At 43.2% G+C, this 26,525-nt stretch overlaps 1 protein-coding gene across 1 annotated transcript in view; it reads right to left on the bottom strand.

Annotated features, from left to right (window-relative positions):
- Positions 1-26,525, bottom strand: part of PCNX2 (pecanex 2) — a 313,479-nt gene that overhangs the window by 68,228 nt on the left and 218,726 nt on the right. Inside the window, exons 22-23 of the mRNA XM_073879043.1 lie at positions 17,851-17,959; positions 13,231-13,360 (exon numbers count right to left, since the gene is read on the bottom strand). Coding sequence (XP_073735144.1) covers positions 13,231-13,360; positions 17,851-17,959 — 239 coding nt within the window. The remainder of the gene's footprint in view (positions 1-13,230; positions 13,361-17,850; positions 17,960-26,525) is intronic.

Below are 26,525 nucleotides of genomic sequence, written 5' to 3'. Positions count from 1 at the left end.
TAGTTACTATAATAATAATGCATTCATGTGCAATTTTCATTTCTGATCCAAACTCACTTACATTTCCAATTAAGATTGCTTCTCCCATTTCAGCCAGAAGAATCCAAGATTATCCAGCATTTCAAATACAGGATATGAAGTCCAACTATTCATTCACTGGAAGGTCATAAATATTTAGGGGGTGAAAAGTGTTTCTTCTCTTTCTGCAAATGCAACTAATAAAAATAGTAATAAAAACATTCACGTTGCATGCGGTTGGGCAAAGAGTCACCCAAAGGGGGACTTGAATAAATAGAGATGCAAAGGATTATAACAGCTTCATAAAGATTAAATTATCAAAAAGGTGTTGGTTTTTCCGCAAGTTTAACATGCTTAATTTAAGGTTTTGACTTCTGGGTGCTATATCCTTCCAAGAGGCCTAATGTCATTTAGAGTCGTGGGTGAAATTTCTTCTGGGAATGAAGACTCATGTAGTTTTGTTTTGTTTTGTTTTTTAATTCATTAGTGACCAGTGGAATGCACAGAATTTGGATTAAGATGAGCCCCCCACCCAGCAAAAAAGACACGGTCATCCTTGGCAACGAGCGATTCCCATTTGTGTACTGGCACACGCAGCCCTGGTGAATTAACTCAGGTCCTCCCATTTGCATAGCTGCTTGTCTCAGGAGAGGTAGCAACTTGAGAAGACACACTCTCTGAACATGAAGCCATTAACACACAGTGCTGTTTTGTCACCAAGGGATGTGGCACTTAATAAAAGCCCACCAGTGCGTTTCCTGCTGACATAGACTTTGTTTTTCCTTTGCCATTTTCTTTGCTTCCAGAGCATGATACTGTACTCTGCTCACATTCCATCTTAAAACCCTACCACTAAAACTGCAAGTTTAAGTCAATAAAACCTGAGTTCTGTTTCTAACTTGGCTAATGACTTATTAAACTATGGGAGGGGTGTAAAGGAGAGAATAGCTTAATTCTCCTGATCCTCAGTTTTCTCGGTGCGTAAGATGGCAACTAATCACGCTGGACTTTGGGTAGGAAATTAAAATACAGAGCTGCGTTGATGACCGCCAACTTACGCAAAACTAAACAAAGAATCCCTTTAACCTTGTAACAGGCCAGTCACCCCAGGGAACAATGAGAGACGATGAGTAAATAGAAAATGCTTTTGGGGCGCCTGGGTGGCTCAGTTGGTTAAGCGACTGCCTTCGGCTCAGGTCATGATCCTGGAGTCCCGGGATCGAGTCCCGCATCGGGCTCCCTGCTCGGCGGGAAGCCTGCTTCTCCCTCTGACCCTCTTTCCTCTCGTGCTCTCTATCTCTCATTCTCTCTCTCTCAAATAAATAAATAAAATCTTAAAAAAAAAAAAAGAAAATGCTTTTGATATCCCTGCAACAGTACATTTGGGTATAGATTTTTCTGTAATGGGGAAAAAGGAATAGTAAAGTTTATCCTGAAAATGTTTTTCAAATACCAAAATAGTTTGTGTCAAATCCTGGCTCCAGGAGCTCAAAGACAATAGGCAACACATAACCAGTTCATTCATTGCTCCCAGTTGTCCTGCATTCGCCCCAGCCTTTCCCTAAACAAATTATTTTTTTAAATTTATTACCGAAGTATAGTTGACACAGAATATTGTCTTGGTTTCAGGTGGACGACACAGTGATTCGACAATGCTATACATCACATAACGCTCACCACGATTAAGTGTAGTCACTATATAGCATTATTACAATATTATTGACTTACTGACTATATTCCCTATGCTGTACTTTACATCCCTGCAACTTATTCATTTTATCACTTAAAGTTCATACCCCTCAACCCTCTTCACCTATTTCACCCATTCCCCCCATCCACCTCTTGCCTGGAAACCACCCGTTTGTTTTCTGTATTTATGAGACTATTTGTTTTCTTATTTGCTCATTTGTTTTGTTGTTTAGAGTCCACATATAAGTGAAATCATATGATATTTCTCTTTTTCTGTCTGACTTATTTCCCTTAGCATAATACCCTCAAGGTCCATCCATGTGGTTGCAAGTGGCAAGATCTCATTCTTTTTTATGGCGGCGTAATATCCCATTTATACATATCTAGATATATATAAAGAGAATATATAAATATATACCTATATTTATATCTATGTATCTATCTATATATATTTTCTTTATCCATTCATCTATCAAAGGACACTTGGGTTGCTTCCATATCTTGGCTATTGTAAATAACACCGTAAACATAAGTGTGCACAAATCTTTTCCAAATAGTGCCAAAACGCCTTCTTTGACAATGCTAAGAAAACCTCCTCCCTGATGGCTGTTCTTTATCCATGATAACTTTACATAGAAAGCTAGTGTTCTATCATTCTGGACTGCTCTTAAAAACTGCTTTTTAAAAACTTCATTTCCACATTCTGCATGGAGCACTGGGTGTTATGAACAAACAATGAATCATGGAACACTACACCAAAACAAATTATGTAATATATGGTGATTAACATAACAATAAAAAAATTTAAAAAAAAAACCCACTAAGAACTTTCTCTTCTTCCTCTTCCCCAAACTTCAAAGTATACCTCTCTCCAAAGCCTTCACTGACACTAGGAAAATAAGCTCCAACTCTATAACCTCAAAAACAAATCCTTTCTTTAATGTAACATAGAAGACATCACAAATGGAAAAGGAATGTAATACATTAAATTACCCTTTTAATCAGATAATAGATTTTCTTTCTAATTCTCATGTATGTAATTATTTTTCCATCATTGGTCATTTTTCATCTAAAAAATCTTGAAGGGGAGAATCAATCTACTTAACTGTTTATGGAGAGAAACAAACACAGCAATCCAGACACAAGAAAGTATTATAAGCCCTATATATGAATGGTGATTATGGCAGCCTGTTCCCAAAGGGACAAGAAAAAAAAAGAGTATGGCTTCCATGTCCACGTTATGTACTAATTTCATTAATCAATTGGTACCACTGTGTACCAAGAAGCAGCAACCATATGTGAAGCCTGGGCCAGGTCTCTTGGCTCTCAGTAAAGTAGGATTAAAGTCAGTCATGGAAATATGCTCAGGTAACAAGATTAAAGGAGCCCCACCTGATCACTGGAATGCTAAGAAATGAGTTTTCACCTAGAGCCTCAAATGCACACATTCCCCAGGACCCCAAGTGGCCGGCCCGCAGCCAACTCCATCAGTCACAGGGAGAATGAGAACACACTGGACACGGCCAACAATATCCATTCGGAGCATTGGCCGGTCACAGGAAAGACCTTCTAAAGTGCTCAGGGTTCTCGGGTTCTTGGGGGGTGAACCTGCATTATACAGAGGCCTTGGATCTACACAATAAATCTGCACTACTGTGTATGCGATCCAATGCAATAAAAGAGTTTGCAGATTTAATATGGATTTAAGAGCTATTTCCTGCCTTCCCTTGTTTGGAAGAAATCAGCCTGATCTCCAACACTTCCCTAAAAGCTGGGGAAGGATCCCCCCCACCTCCACCCACCCTCACTTGCTGCAGTGAAAAGGGTCCTGCCCTCATGCTGCTATTGACTTACGCCCCCTGAAACAGTCCATCAGCCTGACTCAGTCACAAAGCCTCGTTCTTGCGTGACCTTGAAGTGTAGAGTCAGCAGCCCCAGACAGCCAGGAAGCAGGTGGGCATGTTGGACTCCTTCCGGCAGGCACATGGTCAACTTCACTACTCTGCACTTTTCAAATTCTTTAACTGCTCAGCAAAATGTAACAGGACGCTGAGTAAAATTATGCACCACAGCATAATGAATAATAAGCTCAAACCAGTGCTATTTGAGAAATTCGCCGCACTGGAGTTCCTCAAAAGTGTCATCCTTCTGGAATATATTTGCATAATAGCTCATCGCCACACCTGAAGTGTCAAACCTTACTCCTGGGTATGTGTGTGAGAGCTTTCTCAACCGTCAGCAAAGCAGCAGGACGGGGCCAAGTTCATCATTAAGTTTCTCAGACATAACAGCATTCAGGCACAGACCAGAGATTCCAGTTGAGAAAAATCTGAGGCAGAGAAGGTACATGGAAGAACCGGCCTCAGACACGGGGCATGTCGGCCATGGAACCAGGGAAGGTTCAAACTCCCGATCTGCCACTCTGTCCTGGAGGTACCACAGGGGACGCCTGGCACCTTCTCTGGCTTCGAGCCTAGTTAGGACCACAGCATTATGGCTATAAAGGTCGGACCTTCATGCTGTCACTCCCCCAAAATAAAAGGTAGAGAGGAAGGGTCCCTTCGATAAAAGCCATCACTTGCTTTTTATTAGGAACCTTTGGATTTCAAGTGACGGAAAAGCCAACTGGAAATGACTTAAGCAAAATAAGGAATTCGCTGGCTCACACAGCCCGAAGCCCCATTAGGCCTAGCGGGACCCAGGGGCAAGGGTGTGTCATCAGGAATCACTCTCCATGTCCCGTGGCCCTGCATTCCTCAGTGTTTGCTGAATCCTCAGGCCAGTCTCGTCTCGCTTGGTGGGGACGAGAAGGCTGCGAGCAGCATTTGGCCTGCGTCCCACACCACCATGGAGGCTAGGAGGAAAGAGAGGATCAGCCTTCCCTGCCCCGAGGCCCCAGAACTCACCCAGGCCAGGCAGAATCAACAGATCTCTGGGACTCTGCTGTGAACTCTGTCTTCTATTGCCTTGGCCCTTTGGCCATAGTGTCACTTGCTTGTCTGCTTCTTACCTGAGGCCTAAAGTCCAGAGAAACATTGTACGCAGAGCTAAGTTTCGGCAGAAGGAGGTGAAATCCCAGGCAGGCCCCGCACGGGCTGTAGGTTCTCAGTCAGTCCCAAGTCCTAGCCCTTTGGCTGAGCTTCACGGACACTGAAATCTTTTGAGGTCCTTTTGGCTTCTCAGTCTGCCTTGCACCTTCCTTTTATCATCAATGACTAAGAATGTTCCTTGCTGGTATCTCCTTACTTCTGTTCCTTTTGGAAAGTTTGGGACTTGGTCCACATTCCTACCCTGGCTGCACCCATGAGTCCCAGCACCCACTGTTTTCCCAGACGCGGCCCTGCAGTGGCTGAGCTATGTTAACCCCAAAACACGTCTCCTTTATCAGTCTCAAAGTGATTCTTAAGCATTTTTAAGTTACTTAAAATTCTCGAATTTATATGTGCTCCCAGACAACCCTGCATTGTCCCTTCTGTGGAGGGAGATTCCTAAAGACCTACCGTTAGCTCCTAGGAAAAGTGAGGGCCTTTTTTTCATTCCTTTCACAGATGTTTGGAGTTACTGAACACCCTGGAAAATTAAGGGCAAGTGATGGCTTCCAAGAGGAATTTTTCAGATCAGCCATTTAAAAAGAAAATTGCATCTTGAATTAGTTCAACCACCTTTCTGGGCCTGAGATTTTATTCAGGACTGCAGGTGGTTCCTCGGGGCCCATGAAGGTCACAGAAGCTGCATTTCTGCTCTAATCCCATGGCTCCAGACCTGGAAAGGAGGCTCACATTGTCGGTGATCACAGATTTCCCAGTGTGAGAGGTCCCATGCTCACGGCTCTGGCAGGGCTGGAGGCGGCAGGCCACACCAGACGGTTACCCCTCATGCCTCCTGGCTCGGGCTCTGGAGCTGCTGAGAGCCAGCCAGGCGACCATACAGACCAGGGCCCGTGAAGGAGGCAGCCCTGCTGAGAACGGCCGCGCCGTGGCCCCCGGACTAAAAGAAGCCACTTCTGGAGTCAGGCACACTCAGGGAAGGGGCCTCGGGGCCTGGGCTGCCCTGCCTGTCCTTCCAGCCCTGCTCCTGCTCTGAACAGGGCTCTTGTGAGGGCACCTCTTTCCTGTCCCAAGTGAGCCCTTTAACTGGCATTCACTGAACCGTCTATAGTGTGGGAGGCATTTGAGAGGGCACGGGACATAACGGAAAGTAGTCAAGGCTTGGAGTAAGACCAGACCTGGTTTAAAGTCTTGGCTTGGCCACCGACCTGTTCTGTGACCTTGGGCAAGTTATTTAACTTCCTGAGTTTCCCTTTTCTGATCTGTGAAATGAGAAAAATGAAATTCTACTTCCAGAATAGTTATACAGGCGAGAATGAATATATCTGGGAAGGGGTGAGCAGGTGTTTAGTAAATACAAAAACGAGAACCAGTACTGCGCTATTGTACTACTATTACTAATTGCAAATTTTAATTATAGTGCTCCATTTTACTACCAACCCATAAGCCAAATAAGCTTGCTACTTTGCATTTGAGAAAAAAAAAATGCCTTTTGAGAAACTCCATGCTTTGCACAAAGATCTTATAAACCATGCTTAAAATAGCTCAGTGGGTAGAGAACATCCAAAAAAATCTTCCCCCTTGCGAAAAGGTAAAAAATAAAATGTGACGTTGAAAACTTCTCTCTTTGAGGGCCTTGCCCAAGCCAGGCACCCGACGGCCTTGTCCTAGTGCATCCTCATTAACAAACCATGCGGGAAGACAGAGATGGTGGCGGGTAGGCAGAGAGTGAAAGTGAGGGGCTGGAGAGATGATGAACAGCATCACTGAAATGGACCTCTATGCACTGGAATATTAAAGCCTATGGGTCAAGGGTTGGTAAAGAAAATGTAATTTCTTTTCTTTTTTTTTTTTTTTAAAGATTTCATTTATTTATTTGAAAGAGAGTGAGCAAGCACAAGCAGGCAGAGGGGCAGAGGAAGAGGGAGAAACAGACTCACCACTGAGCAGAGAGCCCGATGAGGGGCTCAATCCAAGGACCCCGGAACCATAACCCAAGCCGAAGGCAGACGCTTAACCGACTGAGCCACCCAGATGCCCCGGAAAATGTAAATTTCTAATTTTCATTTAACCACACATACATAAGATTGGGATGATGAAGGCCTGGCTTGGCAACACTTTAGTAAAATAATTGAGAGGTTTTAGATTTTAGAAGGCATGAATGAGAGCCGAACATCTGGCACACAGGAAGTCACATCTACTGCGAGCTGAGTAGACGACATCTGGAACAGGCTAGAGGGGAGGGTTAGAGACAGCCCAGTAAACATCTGGATGAGGGCGGCGAGAATGCCTGAGGTCTGGACCATTTCAAAACATAGTGCTGTTTAGCCTGAAAGAGGGCCGTGAAGGGAGTGATACGTAGGAGGCACAAGGATGCCGGTTGCTCAGGCAGCAGCAGGTGTATCCGGGGAATTGTGGCATCCAGGTGAGAACACAAGGAACAGATCCAGCACAGTGAAGAGCCCACAGCCGTGGCAGACAAAAGCTCACCAGGGCTGCCTAAGAAGGCACAAGGGCTGCTCCCCCCAGAGTCGAAGAGGCTGGAGGACTCCCTTCCATGAGCAGCACAGGGGGGATTCTGTAATTCCAAGGGTCCGCTTCTGTATTCCAAACCCAGGAAGGCACTGGGAAATAACACAGTAAGATTCACGGGAGCCCACGGAGACTAGATGAAATATTTGGATCATATAGTCTGTCGTTTGATAAACCACAAAATTGTGACACTTTAGAGATGTTTTTCAAGTCAGGCTGCTATGTTGCTCAAAGAACAGGACCAGGCTCTGTGACGGGGTAAGGCATCAAAATAAACACAGCACTTAAAGGTGAAGACTGATATTTAAGGGGTGTGTGACAGCGCGCTGTCTGTGGATTTGCTGTTACATGGTCCATACTTGGGTCCTTTCAGCGGTTGGTATGATTGTGCTCTGCCATTTCAGAAAGGATTTCTGATAGGTTGTAAAGACGTATAAAATATGTCTAGACATAACTGACTTAAAAGTCAAATGAGAGAAGATAGAAATATAGGTAAGGAGAACAAAATGGGGACAGGATTAAGGAGGCACAGAGAGCCAGTCAACCCATTTTACAGAGGAGTTAACTGAGGCTCACAGACTGAATAAATTTCCCAAACACCTAACCAAGCCTATGGGCTGGGACTTTAATTGAGATCTGACAGATTGCAAAGCTCACACTTTCTGACGTCCTACCACTGCCTCAGGGAGAGCTGAGGATTAAGTAATGCTGATTACCTTCTTGCTAACTAGGGTGGGACCAAGCAGAATACTGCGTTGGATGTTTTTGCAGACCAGTCACATAAAGTGACTCCTATTGGTTAAAGCCTAGCACAGTGCCCTCGCGTAGATGCTTAATGCTCATTTGTGGAGAAGGATAATGCCCAGGATGATTTGACATTGTATTTTATTTTTAAAGATTTTGTTTATTTGAGAGAGAGACAGAGACAGCACTAGCGGGGGGGGGGGCGGGGGGGAGGAGGAGAGGGACAAGCAGATTCCCTGCTGAGCGCAGAGCCCGTGTCGAGGTGCTCGATCCCAGGACCCCAGGATCTTGACCTGAGCCACCCAGGTGCCCCTGATTTAACATTAACCATTTAAAACCAATTTAAGGGGTGTCACGCACCCCTCAAATATCAGTCTTCACCTTTAAGCGCTGATAGAAATATAACCACCACGAAAGCTATACTTGTCTTTCGATTTTAGTATATGTGCTGCCGAAGCGAGCGCATATACTTGTCTTTCAGGTAGCTGTTCTATGCATCTCCTGATAGAGATGGTATTTTACATCTTATACAAGACTTCTGATCTAACCAAACAAACTCATTATTAATGGAACTTTTCATTCATTAGGGCTGAAGACAGTCAACTCCTTTAGGACCAAGATATTTGCTGAGGTAACCAAAAACACGAATCAATACTTTCTAGCCCAAACATTTGTTTCACGTTAATGACAAAGTTTGGTTATTTAGTGATTGTTTATATAGAAGGAGAAGGGTGATATATCATAATATCAGAATTTGTTTCTAAAGCTTTTAAAATACTCTGACGTAAGGGGATTTATACACACAAGGCACTATTATTATAGTGCTTTTTTTGCCCTTGCCTGTAATTTAAGTGGAGACCCAAGGCAGAGCTCATTAAGACAGATTTTAAAGCCCTTACTAATCAAGAGAACATCAGTTTAACAGTGAACTTAGATTTCCTTTCCCTTTTACACAATATTGTGGGACTCAATCCATTTAAGAAATAGAGAACACCTACTATGTGCATGGCCCCTTAGGGACACAAGATGAAATAGAAACAAGTCCAAACTTGGAAACAAGTATAGTTTATGCCAACCCTGGGTAGAATTTGCTGATGGCCACAAGGCGAATTTATCTTCCGAAGACAGCTGCTATAATACCTCTCATCCCAAAGGCCTTCCTGAGCCTTACCACTCCTACATCAAGAGGTGGAATCTGGGTGAGTGTGGATGGATGGGAAATGGGATTGGGGAAGGGGAGGACGGTTTCATGAAGGGCACAGCCCAGGGCAAGGCTTGGGATGAAAAATCCACAATATGTGAGGTATGACAGAACGTTTTGGGAAATAAGCTGGAAATTGAGATTAAGACTGAGGAGGGCCTGTATCTGTGCTGTCCAATGTGGTAGCCTCTAGACACATGTGGCTATTGAAATTTATTTCATTACAATTAAATAGAAGAAGTGAAAATTCAGGGGCGCCTGGGTGCTTCAGTCAATTATGCGTCTGACTCTTCATTTCGGTTCAGGTCATGATGTCACGATCTCATGAGATCGAGCCCCGCATCGGGCACCTGGCGGGGCATGGAACCTGCTTAAGATTCCGTTTCTCCCTGTCCCTCTGCCCCTCCCCTCCCCGGTTCTCTCACTCCAAGAAAAAAAAAAAAAGTAAAAATTCAGTTCCTCAGTCACAGTAGCCCCATTTCAAATGGTCATCAGCCACGCATGGCCAGTAGGTCTGCCATATTGGATGGTGCAGGTGCAGGTGCAGAGCATCTCCAACAATGCAGACAGAGCTCCTTACTGGATAGGGCTGGTCCATGTAGTATTCCTTCTTCTCCTCAGGCAGCTTGAGCCACCACAGGCCTTTGAGACAGCATGGAACCTGGTGCTCTATGTGCAGAACGGACAAGAGTGCAGGGGAGTCAGGAGGGCAGAGGACACATGTGTTGGGGAACAGGAAGCCTATGGATTTCAAGACAGCCCAGGAGGGGGAAAACAGACCGGCCATACTTACCAGGTGGCTGGTGATTTACTTATCAGTTCCTTAGGATATTAAAATGGTTTCGGGGCGCCTGGGTGGCTCAGTCGTTAAGCGTCTGCCTTCGGCTCAGGTCATGATCCCAGGGTCCTGGGATCGAGCCCCGCATCGGGCTCCCTGCTCTGCGGGAAGGCTGCTTCTCCCCCTCCCACTCCCCCTGCTGTGTTCTCTCTCTCGCTGTGTCTCTCTCTGTCAAATAAATAAATAAAATCTTAAAAAAAATAAAAAAATAAAAAATAAATAAATAAATAAAATGGTTTCATGGGGCGCCTGGGTGGCTCAGTCGGTGAAACATCTGACTTCAGCTCAGGTCAGGATCTCAGGGTCCCGGGATCAAGTCCCGCATTGGGCTCCCTGCTCGGTGGGGAGTCTGCTTTTCCCTCTCCCTCTGCCCTCCTGCTACTTGTGCTCTCTCTCTCTCTCTCTCTCTCTCACTTTCTGTCAAATAAATAAATAAAATTTTTAAAAACTTTTTAAAAAATATAAAATGGTTTCATTACAGTGCTGGGCTCACTGGAGACTTGCAGAAACAAAGCCTGCTTTCAAAGGCCCGACAGAAAGCCTGGGAGGGGTGGCAAGGGAGAGGAGGCCCAGGAGAGGGGACTGCCCCCCGAGGGCACTGGCTGCAGCCCAGGCTGGGGGTGGCGTGCCAGGGTATCCACTGGCAGCACGTGCCCACCGCACCTCCAGAGGAAGAGTTTCTTTGACCAGCCTTTGGCAGTGAGGGGACGACTAGTAAACAACTGCACAGAATCAATGGCCCCGTAACTCAGTGCTCCTTTGTGGGCAGTGGAGCAGGGAGAGATGCTCTCAGGCAAGAAAGCGAGCAGTCATTAGCATTTGAAATAAAAGCCAACAGTTTAAGATAGTTACAATGAGCTTTCCAGAGCCTTTGCAGGGATCCAGATGAGATTTCCTGCCATTTCCTTTCCAGCTACCCACCTCTTACTGTCCTGAATCCCATCACTGATCTTTTAAGCAGCCAGGCACCGGGCTCTGTATTCTGAAGCTTAATACAAGGTGACCAGCCAGGGTTTTGCATCAGGAACTTTTTCCCCCAGCGGGACCGAACATTTTCTCCAACTTGGCTCCTTCAGCGAGACCTCGTAGAGGCTGGACAGCCTCATCCGTGCCCACAGACCCTGATGCCCCTCCCCACCGGCAGCCAGGCCCAGCAAAGGCAGACCCCTCCCACACATAACAGCGCTAAACTGGGGACATAATGGCTCACAAGAGAATCATTTATTTGTGACACTGAGTAAGGAAATGGGAAGCCGGCTCTAGAGGCCCATACATGTAAGTAACCCACAGAAGCTGACAGTTCAAGTACCATACTGAATCCTGCAAGTGAGGAAACCAAGTAAGCAAACACAGAACACCAGAAGCATCTTGCTCCACACGGGTGTTAGGATGCCACCCTGCACTTAAACCTCCCCACAGAGCTCGTCCATTCCCCCTTCCTGTCGGGGACACTTAAAACCCTTTCCAGCTCAATGGGGATGCATCTTGCTTATGTCAGATACCAGGCCAGAAAGACTGGCTCCTAACTTAACTGAGACTAGGAGACACAAAGGAAATCTTTTATACTAACGATCCATTTGAAACAATCTTGCCCTTTCCTGCATGGTGAAGAGCAACGGCATTGCCAGTCCTCTTATTTACAAGTGTAAATGTGGTTTTCAGAGCTCCAAAATGATACCCCAAATTGTCTTCCCCTAAAGAAACTTAAAGTACCAAGTCAGTGCCTGTCATTTTCTTTTACTCTTTGGCTCTGTAAATATACACGGCATCTCTTTAAACAAACACAGAAGAGGACTTGCGCTTCTGTGCAAAATTTCACACAGGTACTTGTTGTACTGCCCAAATCCCACCTCTCGTGAATATGAGAAACCTGCCAGGAACCCAAAGGGTCTCCCCACCGCTTCCCGGCCTCCCAGCACTGGCCCCACAGGGAGTGCTCAGGTTCGATTAGTTCTCCCCCAGGGCACCCCTAAATGTGAGTTTGCCAGATGCGCTGGACGTAGTCATGGTAAACACCTGTCAGCGTGGGTCGAGGGGGGACAGGGACTTATATGAAGAGCAGTCAGAGAAGAATCACAGGGGCGCAGGCTCATGTGGGGCTCTATGTATATTAACCCATTTTCTCCTCACAGCAAGTCTGTGAAGTAGGTCCCCTCATTTTGCCCCCATTTTACAGAAATGGAGAGAGAGGCCTGAGGTCACCAGCGTTAAGTGGCAGAGGTGAGATGTGAGCCCAGGCAGGCAGGCACCCCAGGCTGAGTTTTAATCACCACCTCCTTCTGCCTGTCCCACAAGTGTGTGCATTTTACGTCTAAGGGGAGAAACAGACAGCACAGACCTCCTCCATTAATGGTGTCTTGTATAAGACATAAAGAGCACATCGTCAAGTGCCAGAGTCGTGCAAAATGCAGACATACTGCTGAGGGTGGATTGGGGTTTATGGGGCTCAGCGCAGGGAAGGCTATAAGTTGCGGGGAGGAGTTCTGGAATAAAAGTCCGCCTCCTCTGCCCCAGCAGCAGATGGGCCAGCTCACCAGCGTTCTCCACCACCTGTTCGAAGAGGAGTTCTGGAAAATTACTTAGTGGACAACGACTCCACCTTCACGCCTTCCCTCAAGAAGTAACCGCCCCCACTCCATCACTGTTTGCTGGAGGAAATTTATGACCGGCCAGTCCACGCAGTCAAGAAAATACATAAATCATCTTCTACAAGTTTAACGGCGCTCTAGAAAACCCGGTGTTCTCCCTTATGTTGAGCTGTGAAGCGTGCACACCTGCACACGACACGCGTATTTAGGATACTCACAGAGGGTACCGCGGAGAGAGGACATGTGCCATCCAGGGGCAATCTCTGCCAAGCAAACAGGACGACGTGGGCTCCCTCAAAACCCTTTCTAAGGGCAAGTGCAAATACTCAGCAGTGTGAACTCATTTTTTCTGCGCCACCAGTGAGACCTGGACTGGTACCCGACTGCAAATCTGCAATCAGGCCCATTCAGTCCCCCCCGGCTGAGCAGTGAATGGAGGGAGCCCCCAGAGGATATGTTCAGCCCCCAGCCAGTGAGGCATAAAGCCTGAACCTTGACACGGAGGAAGGTCAAGGAGCATCCAGAAGCATGAATTCTAGCAAAAGAATGTTAGCATCAACTTTGGGATCTTACTTGTAGTTTTTCTCCCAGAATTTCACTGGTCTAACATAGGAGGTGATGAAAATAACACTCCCGAGGAACGGGCTCAGTGGAGTAGAGAAGATGGAGGTGACAATCGTCTGAAAGAAAAGTATGGCGGAATCTGAGAATTTTGAGTTAAGGCAAAAAAACCCCCACAGACCATTTTTTTCAGTGTTATTGTATATCGAAATATTATTTCAGATTTTGACTCGTTTAACTGAAAGCCGTTTTCTCGCCAAGGAAAGAAAGGAGGGCATGAAGGTGATCTCTCTGTATACGGAGTCAGGAATATAAAACTTTCAGTAGGATCCTGCTAGGTCTCGTTTTGCCAGCGTGAAAACCAAATGCTTCTCATAAAAATCCCCGCGGTCTCGGGGTGATTTATGGCAAAGACTTAATATCTGAGGTTTGAAAAAAACCTCTTTTTACTAGGGTATCATTAGCAGAACAAAACACACTGTGCTACATTTACGAAAGTATTAAGGAGCTTTATAAATAATTAAAATTAAATTACACTTTTTAGAAGAAATAAATAGCATGGTGTGAGAAGGCAGCATCTCTGTTTCTCAAAGACTCTCCCCACTATTCAAAAAAATATATTCTTTATGATATATTGAACACCGATGGCTCAAGTCATGTCTGGTTTATAAGCTAAAACTGTAGACACATGAAGTCACAGCATGTTGCGCTCTGTATGGGTTTCTCACTTACTGATGGGACTCACTTTTACACACCGTGGTTGATCAGAAACATAATTGTCCAATATTAAAATTAGTACTGCTGCCATATTTGGATGAAAACCAATGAATTGATCTCTAGAAATCTGAGAGGATGCCTGGCACAGACAGGAAGACTCTGCGTCATTGCCAGTCAGGACATAGAAGTGACCCAGGCATCCAAATGCCTTTATATACTCTCAGCCACGTGCTGGGGAGGGGTGGCTGTGGGGACCTCACCACCCATTTATACATAAATCCAGAAAAGGAGAGCCTTGTGCTGTCATAGGCACGTCCCCAGGTATTTTCACAGAATTAAGCTCAGAATTTTGCTTCAGGAATAACTGTGTCTTTATTTTATTCTTTTTTCAACTTGCTATTTACTGCCAAGCAACTTCAGGAGTGAAATGACATATCCTCCATTAATAATCCATTCTGGTGTTGAATTGTTTGGGTAGCAAAATGATCTCTATGGTGCTACAATTTAAATCCAATTCCTTTTATTTTGACCTCGGTTCACACGGAGAGCTACAGAACAATGAGCTACTGTGAGATCTATTATCACCCATCTGTTTTCTCTTCATTGGAAAGCTGAAAATATCTAAATACCTGGGTCACAAAACACACCAAATTAACCATGCCCCTTGTCTCGGGAAGAAAAGAGAACTGCATGGGGGATGTCATGGAGTAAAGGTACTGAAAAAACGTGAGAAGGCAGAGCCACAGGGGGATTTCTCTGGTGGGAGGAGGGCAGGAGGGCACTGGGGGGTTTGCAGAAAAACCAGGACAAAGCCACACGGACGTGGGGCTGAGCAGGATGCTAGAGAGGCTGGCCCTGCTCTTCTTTTCGATTCTGTGTATTTCCCCCAAGATTGTGTTGTCCATTTTTTAAATGCCAGAGACAATTAGCCAGAAGTTAAGTCAGGAAAGCAGTGCGAAGCTGTAAATAAAGTTCAATGGGGTAGGAAAGGAAAGTTTAACAGGTCTGAGGTAAGGCAGAAGTGAATAGGTGGCCTCAGAGGTTATTTTATTTAGGGGAAGATCAATAAAGAAATACAGCACGCTCCGGGCAAATATAAAAGCCTGTAGGTATAACTGCTCACACAACGCTGAGACGTGGGGACTCCTATGAGAGCCTGCACATGGGGCCCTCTTTGTTTCTTACTCACAGGGAGAGGGTGACTCTGTCAAAAGCTTCCATTAGCGCACATTTAAAATGAAAACATCCCTGTCAGTCCTTAAAGTTAAAAACAAACCGTCTGAAGCTCAAAAGGACATACCAAAGATAAATTCTGCAACCTTCCCAATATACACATTTAACAGAGATAATCTGGCTGCGTCTGTAATGACTAGAAGACAATGGTCTTGCATGGTCTCTACACATAGTAAAAGGGTGAGCATTCTCATCCGTCCCTGGAGGTTACAAGCTCAGAAACTAGAAGAGGCTACCAAGGGAGAAAACATGCTAGTACTGGAAAAAGCAATTTACTAAACAGTGCCCTGCTGGCCTAAACGCTAATTCAGTTCCAAAATGGAGCAAATTAGTCCCTTCCTGATGCCAGGATTGAACCCACAGCTTCTTAATAGAGTGATAAAATAATTAACATTTCAAAATTAGTAAAGATCCAGGCCTGGTGCTTAGGAACCCCATAGCTTTGTCTTGACGGCTTAGACATCTGGTTTTCTAAACTATGATCTCATTATATTCGGAATGGTATAACGTTGGCTTCCAGATAACACATATCTACCTTTACAACTAGTCAAGGATGGGAAGGTGTCCTGGGATAAGGGGAAGGGGGGTGACGGGTCCTGTTAGCTGTCACATAACTGCAGTGGTCAGGCTCCCAGGTCACTTTGAAGGCTCTGTATCTCAGGAGAAGGGAAAATGTGGATGTCACTATCACGGGCAGTTTTGGGAACAAAGCACGGGGATCGATCAAGTGTTCTAAAACAGAGCCACCAGATGCCCAATGAAATCTACATCTCAAATGTTCAATTTCTTGAGAATGAGTCCACCCACCAAGAAAGCACTTAGATTTAATATGCACCGTGTGCAATCTGAGGTGGATACTAACACCGTGTTTATTCTTATAGGAGATATTAAGTGCCAGATATGAAGTGCTTGTGTGTGTACCCTCAGCACACAAAAAGGTCAGGTAATTGAAAGTTATGGCTCCCAGGAGGGTCTTAACTCAGCTGTGGTACCATAAGGAGTAATTAGTATCGCTGAACTCACCTAACAAGGCATAAATAGGCACAAGAAATGCTACAGATCTGCATGGGACCAAAGTTAGGATAAAATTGGGAATCATAAACTTCAAGTTTCACGTTCTTTGTGCAACTCCTGAACCACAAATTTGCATCATCCAGTAGTTTTCATTTAATAAACAGGCTGTAAACTCTAGATAGGATGCCTGAGACACACTTCAGAAATAAATAACAATCACCTCTTTTTCAGCTCACTGTCTTTGTTTTAAAGGACTCTTTAGAAAAACCAAAATTACTGGTATGGTAGAAAATGATTGCAGTTAAAGGGGAAAAAATTGTGTAAGAGCTCACACTCTTGCAATTGTTTTTTCCTTAGCTTGTTCTGCCAAATAACCTTGAAACACTTCAGAAATATCATTGCAGGTCTAAGAATAAGAGCACAGAACAGCATGCATTGTAAGGCCAGCTCCTGGTATGCTTAAAAAGATGCTTTTAAACAGATGAGTCTGGAAAAGGGCATTGTTAAAAGCCTAGAATATATTATCCTTTAACAATTAATCCCACATATGTTTCCATGCCTGTACACAAAGTTCAGGTCCCAGAGACTGTTTGTGAATCGTCTTAATGAGCCTTGTGTGGACATCGTATGGAAGGAAGCTATAGAACTGGGGGTCACACATGCCAGTGGGGTAGGGATCCTGGGCAGGCTTTTGAAGATGAACATTCCAGGATCCACCCCCTGAAATGTGATTTTAAAAGTATGTGTTGGGCTCTGGGATTTCGTTATTTAACAAGCTTCTCCAGGGATTCCCATATAAGTAGTTCCTGAAAAACATTGTGGAAAGCACACGTTTAGGAGGTATAAATGAGGTGGGAAGGAAAGCCTTTGAGGGCAAATTTTAGGCCTGTGTCAAGGATATTTTTGTCTAATCTCTCTCTCTTCAAGAGTATTTTTTATTAATCTCTCTCTCTCTCCACTTACACACACACCCCACACACAACTTACCTGTGTCAAAGTGGTCCCTACAAGGAGTATCTCAAGTTTGTTTTGAAGTAAATTAAAACTAATTATCATCATGGGCAACACTTAAAAACAGACAAAGAAACCAAATGAACCTACGCACGATAAAACTAGGCTTCTTGGCTGAGAGCAGCTACAAAACAAAACCATCTATTAGTTTTTTTGTCTTTAGAAGACTTTGGGTAATTCTATGTGTATCTAATTCTGAGTTTTGAATATTACTCAAGTATATGATTACCAAACTCTATCCTAATATAGTCTTAGATAATCTATAATAGTGTATCAGAGCCATTAGCCCTATCCACCGTGTTTAATAATAGCAGATCGATTTACACTATTTTGCACAAGTCAACTGAACCATTTAAGCAGTAACTTTCCATTTGAAAGACAGGGTATCTTAATGCAGATCTGGGCGTGGGAAATGGAAGAATCAGAGAAAAATAAAGTAATCCTGGATATGCATTAGGAAGCAGGAAGAGTTCAAAATTAAGCAACATCTTTTAAGGCTAAGTGGCCTAAGGGGAATCCAAAGTGCCTCCCCACGTCCCCATTAAAATGTAATCTTAAAGACTTTCAAATCTTTTCATTGCCAGGATTCAATGAAAAGCTTGCATCCATAAAATGTGACTCTCAGCTGGTGGGTGAAAATAGAAGCCCAAAGGATACGAGGGACGGCAAAGAGCTGAGCAAACACATGAAATGAAGAACCCCACGCCATCTGCCAAGGAGCCACGTACGTCAGGACGAACTGTAACTTGTGAAGCAGGTCCCCGAGCTGAAAGCAGAAGGAAAAGATTCATCAGAGACAACAACAGACAACCGGGCTGGCAGCTGAGTCAAGGTCACCTACAGCCAGGGGGGCGGAGCTATTGTTCTCCCTCCTGCTCTTACCTTCCTTTGTCCTACACGCAAGGCAGCTGTTTTGGGAAATTTTAAAACAGACCCAAAATGGTCTGAGTGGTTCCTGTCCCCAGGTTAATTACTCCAGCCAGCAGGTGCGGCGTGTCCCTGCGTCTCTGCCTTTCTCAGAGGAGCACTCCCAGTTTGCTCTTCCAGCCTTCATATTGGGTCGTTTAGGGGAGATTCATACAAAAACCTATCATCATGGCCACTGTTCAACTTAAAGCCCTTCAGTGGCTCTTGCTGGAGGAAAGAGCTCCGTACCACTGAAGTGCCAGTTACAAGGCACTTTAGAAAGCCACGACAGGCTGCTGAAGCTGTTGTGTTCGCTCGGCCAGGCAGCACCGGAAAGCATGGAGTTCTGGGAGTTGCAGGGGGTGAGGAGGAGAGACCTGACGTGGACTGAGGATGCTCGAGATTCAGAATAGGAACATGCCAAGAAGGATGGACAGGAACGGGTGGGCCTGGCTGGGGCCCTCCGCTTTGTGGGAAGAAGCGGCTCATGAATCCCAGATGCAAATTCCACAGCTCTTGCTTCCACGTGCAGTGAGCATCCTACTAGCGTCTGCCCCCAGACTCCACATACATACACTCTTTGTGCATTACGGAAACTTCAGGCACAATGTGTTTGTTCCTAAACTGGCTAGCATATAAGATAGTAAAATAGATTCCCCAAGGCCAGGAGGTGAAATGAGAAGAACAAATGGAATTCTTAATTAGGCTCAACGGGTATTACGTAGGACAACAGAAGACCACCGAGAACAGGAGGCAAAAGTTGGGAAGCAGGGCCATTAAGGAAAGGTTCAAAGCACTGAGATGACTTAGCCGGCCAGCAGAAGGCCAGCCTTGTGATGTGGGGACCAAAAGATGAGGTTGCTCTGAATTGTTCCGTGAAAGTGGAGTGAGGCAGATGAGGCTCATCAGAGACCTCTCCAAATCTTCCTCTCGCCTTTCTTGTCTCCCTGCTCTCCCCCCGACAACCCAGTGCTGGAGAATAACTCCAGAGTGGAGTTAAACATGGTCCGACAGGGCACAGAAGAGGAACGAAGGGTCAAAGTCCTCTAAAGGCCCAGCAAACATGGAGTTTGTAAGAAGTGAGAGGCAGCAGGTTAGGAACAGAACCCCAGGGGTCTCAGTGTGTCCACAGACCCAGCGATGAAACAGCGGAGTAGAGAGAAGGAGGGCGGAGGGCCACTCGGGCGGGGGACAGGAACAAAACAGAGAAAGAAGGGAGGACAAACAAGGAAAGGACAATGGCAGAAGAAAGGTGACGTGCTCGGACCTGAATAACTGTAAAGAGTACAAGTCTGGGAAAGAAACACAGACGTCTGGTTTTTGCTGATAACTTTCCACTTTCTTCACTCTTGCTCGCATGCATCAACCGCAGAGGGCTGACTGCAATCGGCTTCCAAGTTCTTTCAAAAAGGCCACTTTAGTTCTAATCATGGGGACTTTAAGCTTCCTGAATCCATTCTGGTTGGGACTGCCAGCTCCCAGTGCCTCAGACATGCTGGCGGCTGAGAGGATGGTAGTTTATTCCATTATGTCTGCTCAAGGTCACATCTCTTAGGTTCACAGACAAGACTAGTCTTCTCCCTACCACCTGATTTTTCACCCGTCAGTAGGTGACTTGGTACAGACTGAGACAGACAGTTCTAACATAGACTCAAACCCCTGACTCACTTCTTTTAAGACAGAGTATTATCTTTAAAGGTCAATCTCATTGCCTTTCATCTCTGCCATGAACACAAGGAGAGGAGGCATATGCTAATCACCAAAGGGAAGACTCTCAACACATGACGCTGGACTACATCAAAAGCCAAAGTCTTTTGGCTGAGAAGTGGTGCCTGGCTCTCTTGCATTAACTTGCTCAGTTACACCTAACCAAATTCTATCACACAAAACGCCTCTGGATCTGAAACCCTTTAGTCACTCCACTGTCGAGTCTAGTTTTCCAGAATTAACCTGTGACTCGTGCCTAGGTGAAAACTACAAGCATGAACAAGATTACCTTATGTGATGCATGGCCCCCCGAATACCCAACCATTGGATCAGGGGTTACGGAAAGTTACTCCTGGAGGACTTTCCATGTATGACTATATCCTGGGAGGCTTTTAAGCCACCTTGTGAAAAAGCTGTTAAGTAGGTCAGGCATAGCAGCTACAATCAGACAGGAGCCCTAGGGAAAGCCTCATCTGCAAGTTTAAAGCTCTAAGTGAAACTTGGCTGCATCATGATTCAATGAATCTATTACAATTATTTTTTGCTTAGCACAGCGACTTGTATTTACATATAAGCAAAACCAGTAATCAGGCACATGCACTCTCACGCTCTAATTGCTGCTGAGACCCCAGGTATCTTTGCTCTTTTCCTGTGTCGGTGTCTCAGCTTTTTCATAAACATCATGTTTAAAAATAGAAGTTTTGTGAAAGATTTTCAATATGCGACTCACAAAATAGACTCTGCTCTTCTCACTGAAGAAGCCAGAACTCCTGAATGCCACTTCTTTGCATGTCTAGGACTCCTCCACCACACAGTTATTTAATCTCCTCCTCAAGGCCACCAGAAAAAGGACGCACTATGGATGTGGCAGATGTCAACACGGTGCGATGTTTGAGCATGGGCTTGAGGACAGGCTGTGTGAACTTGAACCCCAGCCGTCATCCACCACAGGGATGATAACAGTACTTCCTTACAGTGTCATCTGATGATTGACATCATCTTTGTTCAGGACTTAGACCAGTGCCTGGCAACTGTAAGTGCAATATGAGAAGCTGACAGATAGATGTTGGGACAAGTAGAGGTCATCTTTTGGGATGTACTTAGCTTGCAATCAGGAAATTCTAGAGCCCCCCTTTAAAACAATGGAGACTTACCAAGTCTAGATCCTCCTAGTTTTCAGAGGGGGAAACCAGACTCAGGGGGCCACTGGCTGAGGTTAGACAGTGAGTCACTGGCCCATGTGAAACCAGAGGTCAAAGTGCCTGCCTGGTTCTCTGCCTGGGGGTAGATATTTCTACCTTACCATGTCTCCCCGAGGCTAGGAGCCCTTCTTAAAGACAGCAGCAGGAAAACCTGCCTGACATGCCTCAGCTGAGGACAGCAACTCCTCTACTTGGCCTTCCTGCTGACAGGCAAGGGACAGGGTCCCAGGCGTGGACATGCCACATATGGCTGTGGCCACCAGCAGGGACCTCTTCTGTATGCACACAGTGACGAAGAACTCTGATCCATCCTGGAACATCTCTTTCAGTGTAAGTGCACAATTAATAAAATATGACACCATCCAACAAGCCTGGAGACATTCAAGCAGATCTCAGAAAGGCAGGCCTCTTGGTTCCCTGAGCTTCTTGAACACACAGCTCCAAGAAGATGGATATGGCTTAGTATTTTATTCCTAGAAGTGTGGAGAGGTACGTTCCAGGTTAAAAAACCCAACTTCATATTTTCCCTTTACACTTTGTCCTTCTCCTCAAGAGTGAAATCAAGTGAAAGAATGAAAAATCCATGGGTATTCAAAAGGTGATGCCTAAGCACAAAAGGAAGCCTAAATGTTGATCATTAATGAAAAGTGTGTATGAAGAGGCACTTGACATCTTATTACATCATTGTGTATAAAATCATGAAGCATTTAAGATTAGATTGATTTGGTGGAAACAGCAACATTAACACCTTTCTAGTAAGTGCTGTCACATACAGCATAACATTGCACTGAAGCACTTTAAATAGAAATCCACTTATATTGGCTATGAAATTACATCTCAGTAGGCAGTTCAAGGCCTCTACTTTTATGAAGCTTATCTCACTTCTAATGTTCTGCTTCCAATATCCTAAATCTTGGCCCTATGAAAGCACAATAAACTTCACAAGTTACCCAAGTATGACTATAAGAGAAATCAAAATCATTTGGGCCTTTTCTACTGAAAACACTAGGAAAAGAGTAAATAAGGTCACAGTGGAATGATTCTGGCTGTTTCCCAAAGAAAGACACCATAAACATTCTCAATTCCAATGACCCTTTTTGGGAATATCTTTTCCATTAGGTGTAGACAATGCTGTTATACCTCTGCTATAGATAGGAAACCCCATCTGCATAAATTCACAAACTATCTTAAGAAAACTGTCACTAAATGAAGATGATCCAAACCTTTTCCTTGCTCATACATTCTGAAACAAGATGTATGCCATCTCTCCTCAGGGGACACCCTCTCCCACCAACAAAATGACTCACAATTTATTGGATATTTTGATATTGAACACTGTCTTAGGGAGCTACCCATAGGCTATTCCATTCGATTAAAGTAGAATTTTCCTTCCCAATCCCAACCACCACCTTTCCTCCTACTGATCTAACCCTAACTCCAGCCTTACCATCTCCCAGATTAGTTGTATCACGTAAATTTTCTTTCTTCTTTTTTTGCATTCTGTGGTCAGATTCAGCTAGTTTCCTTCTCAGAAAGATATGCAGCTTCTCATTATGAATGTCTGAACATGAAGAAGCATGCAGGGCTGAAAGGAGTCCCAGAAACCAGCTGCTGAGTCAAAGATGCACTGAGTTCAGGATGAGGGAACACAGAGGGAACAGAGACTCTGGAATGCTTGGAAAGGAGGTGATGTGAGGAGCAGGAAAATGTTCAAGAAGGAATGGAAACATTCAAGAAGGTGTGAGTAACACCTCAAGTGTGGGATACCACTTTTTGGGGGAGGGGGAGCACCACTGTTACAGAATAAAAGATTGATAACAGCAAACATGATAATTAAATATGGAGACATTAGCTTTAAAACATAAATATTTTCAAATAAAGCCTGGCAAGATGGATCAGAATTCTGTAAGTTAGGTAAACATATTCAGGTAGGGTTACAATGGATTACAAGACTGAATTTCAGAAGGTCAGAAACAGATTCTACCTCTGTATACAATGTGTATTGGGAGCTTATTAAATAGCACACAGTTTAGCAAAATATCAATGTGCTTCAGGGAGCATGGTAATGCACAAAGGTTACCAGCCCACTGCAAAGATAATAGAAATGGTCTAAAATATTGTAAGGAAAAAATGTAATTAATAGTTGAAGTCAAAAGAAGGGAAAACTTCCAATAGTCAGAACCAAAAAGGGAATTTAAGATGAGAAAAATAGGGGCACCTGGGTGGCTCAGTTGGTTAAGGGTCTGCCTTCAGCTCAGGTCATGATCTCAGGTCCTGGGATGGAGCTCCACATAGGGGTCCCTCCCCATTTCTTTCAAATAAATAAAATATTTTTAAAAAATAAAATAAAATGAGAAAAATAAGTCTGAACTGACACTGGAATGACCCCAAGAGGATACAAACATGGATGTGGATCTTAGCAGCTTAGGACGTGGATTTTAATGGACTTGAAGGGCTGGCTGCCATGCCCACACACGCACACACACACAAAGTGAATTAGAAAAACCCCACCTACCATTGCTGGGAAAAGGCAAAAATCTTTGCCTTCTTCCTAACATAGAGTAGAATCTGTCACCCATAACACACCAAAACCTTAGCCATCATAATGTAGAAGAGTGGAATTTAAATTTAAACTCTTCCAGAAACATGAAAAAACCAAGAGGCTGTAACATAAAAAGTAGGGGAGGATGAACAAAACTTTCTTGCAAAAAAAAAATGCATACAGTCTTCAAGGATACTTCTAGAACCAGAATATATAGGTCTCCCACAGATAAAACAACAACCTCCCACTAAAGATTAGTCCACAATGAAAATTATAAACCACAAAAGGAAAATGAGCAAATGAGAAGCCAGTAAATTCAACACACAAGATAACTGGCATCCCAAGAATTTTATGTAATACAGTAATATAAAAGAATCTAAATAAATGAGTAAAGAGCTGACATAAAAAGTAAATAATACTAAAAGAGTAACATAATATGAAGAATGAACAAATGGAAGTGAAAAAGAAAGAAATATCAATTCTAGAAGTGAAAAGTGAAGTCATTGAAATAAAAAACCCCAGGAGGTGGTTTAAAATCAGATTAGTTACAGCAAAAACAGAAAGCCTAGAAATGGAAGATCTGAGTAAATTACCTAGAACAAAGCACAGAGAGAGGAAAAGTTTTTTTTTTTTTAATCTGAAAGGCTAAGAAACATACATGACAGAGTAAGAAGACATACATATGTCCAATTGGAGTTCCAGAAAGTATAGAGAGAAAGGGGAGAGGAAATATTTGAAGGGCAAATAGCTCAGAATTTTCCAGAACTGAGGAAAACGTGAGTCCTTGATTGAAGAAGCACATCAAGTCCTGTAAAGGATAAATAAAAAGAATCCACACCTACTGCATATGATAGTGAAAATGCAAAACATCAAAATCGAAGAAAAAAATCTTTCTTACAGATTACCTACAAAAAAATTTTGGATAATAGCAGATTTCTCATTAGCAAAAATGTATCCCAGGAGACAATGAAATAATGTTTTTAAGGTTTTAAGAAAGACAATCAAGTTAGAATTCTGTACAATATTAGGATTAATTGTACAATTAATCATAAAGCTAGTAACTCAATTGAAGGTGGAACCAAGTACTGGATGTCATATATATTTAAGATATGAGAAGGGAATTTGGAGTTAAAGTGTTGTCTTTGGATTGCTTGAGAGGAGGGAAGAGATTTTAATGAATTTTATCTGCTAATCAAATGTGCTTATTAATAATTTAAGAGTAACTACTAAGCCACCAAAGTATTCAATCTCTGATGCATATGTCAGAATCACCCAGAGAGCCTGTAAAACAAAGACTCTGGTTCCCATCTGCAGAGGTTCTGATTCAGTAGGTTTAGGAAGGAGCCCAAGAATAACATCCCAGGCGATGCTGATGCTGCCTATCTGGGGACCACACATTGAGATTCACTACACTAAAGGACCAGAAACAGAATATTCAATTTCCAAAGTGCTAGAGGAAAAAGGAATTAAGAAAATGTCCATTCCATTCAATAGAAGGCCAGAAAGAAGGGGTAAGGGGACAAATACAAAGCATACATATGGAGCAAAAAATAGGACAGAAAAAAGTACAAACATATCAGTAATCACAGTAAATGTAAATGAATAAAATTTGCCTATTAAAATATAGAGACTCTCAGTCTGTATTAAAAGGCAAAGTCTTGCTAGATGCTTTTATAAGAAATATTAAAATGACTTAAAATGTTTTAGGTAAAAGGGTGATAAAAAAGATACCAGGTAAATTCCAATCAAAAGAAACTTGCTTATCTATATTAATATTAGACAAAATTGACTTTCACGCAAAAAAAAGGATAAAAATCAGTACATCATGATAAAAGGGAAGAGTCATGAGGAAGATAACATGATTGAAATGTATGCATTTAGCCAAATAGTTTCAAACTATGTGAAGTCAAAGTGAACAGAATTACAAGGTAAGATTACAAATCTGCAATCAGAGGGAGAGATTTTTAGGACATGCATCTCAGAAAATGATAGTTTAATTAGACAATAAATAAATAAGCATAGAAAACATTTGGCCAATAGAATTCATAAGCTTTGTCTAAGAGAAAAATGTATTAGAATCCTGCAGTCAACTGAAAGAGAAGAATAAAATCTTGAAGCATATATACATTTATAAGAATTAATGACTTACCGAAAAGAAGTCTTAACCGGTGCTGAGAATTAATACCATGCAAACGTCTTTGCAATCACATTAGCAGTCAATAATAAAATGATGGCAAAATAATAGCAACAACGATCCCAAACTTTGCATTTAGGTGTATCCTCAACAAATATGACTCTGAATTAATTAAAAATGGTAGCATCTAGAAAATATTTAAAAATGAATAACAATAAGGGGTGCCTGGGTGGTTGAGTGTCTGACTCTTGGTTTCAGCTTAGGTCATGATCTCAGGGTCATGGGATTGAGCCCTGCATTGGGCTCCATACTCAGTGTGGAGTCTGCTCTAGATTCTCTCCTTCTCCCTCTGCCCCACTCTCTCTGTTTCTCTCTAAAAAGATTAATTAAATGTTTTTTAAAAATGAATGACAATAAAAAGCAGTAGTACCAATCATAACAGGTGGGACTCAGCTAAAGTACTTTGTAGAGGAAAAAATATAGCCTTAAAATATGCATCTTGGAAAAATTTCACAGTTTACATTGGAAGGCTATTTTTAATATAAAAATGAACAAGAATATTGTAAGAAAGAAAAATATAGATGTCCTTATCTATTAATATAAATGCAGAACTCCTTAATAAAATATTTACAAAATGAATCTATAAATGTATTAAAGTAATCATGATCAAATTTGGTTTATCCCATAATGGCTTAATACTAGAAGAATGTCAATATAATTCACAAAATGAAGAAAGTAAAAAAAGAAAAACCATACGATGCTCAATTTATACAGGAAGGATGTGGAAAAATAAATTCAACACTCGCTGAAACAAATCCCTTCCAATCTAGTAATAAAAGAG

This window comes from Callorhinus ursinus, unplaced genomic scaffold, assembly GCF_003265705.2.
Source record: "Callorhinus ursinus isolate GAN/ISIS: 27379988/994484 unplaced genomic scaffold, GSC_fseal_2.0 scaffold32, whole genome shotgun sequence".
Classification (NCBI taxonomy): Eukaryota; Metazoa; Chordata; class Mammalia; order Carnivora; family Otariidae; genus Callorhinus; species Callorhinus ursinus.
Note: the sequence above shows the minus strand (reverse complement) of the source record. Positions and strands in the feature narration are given on the sequence as shown.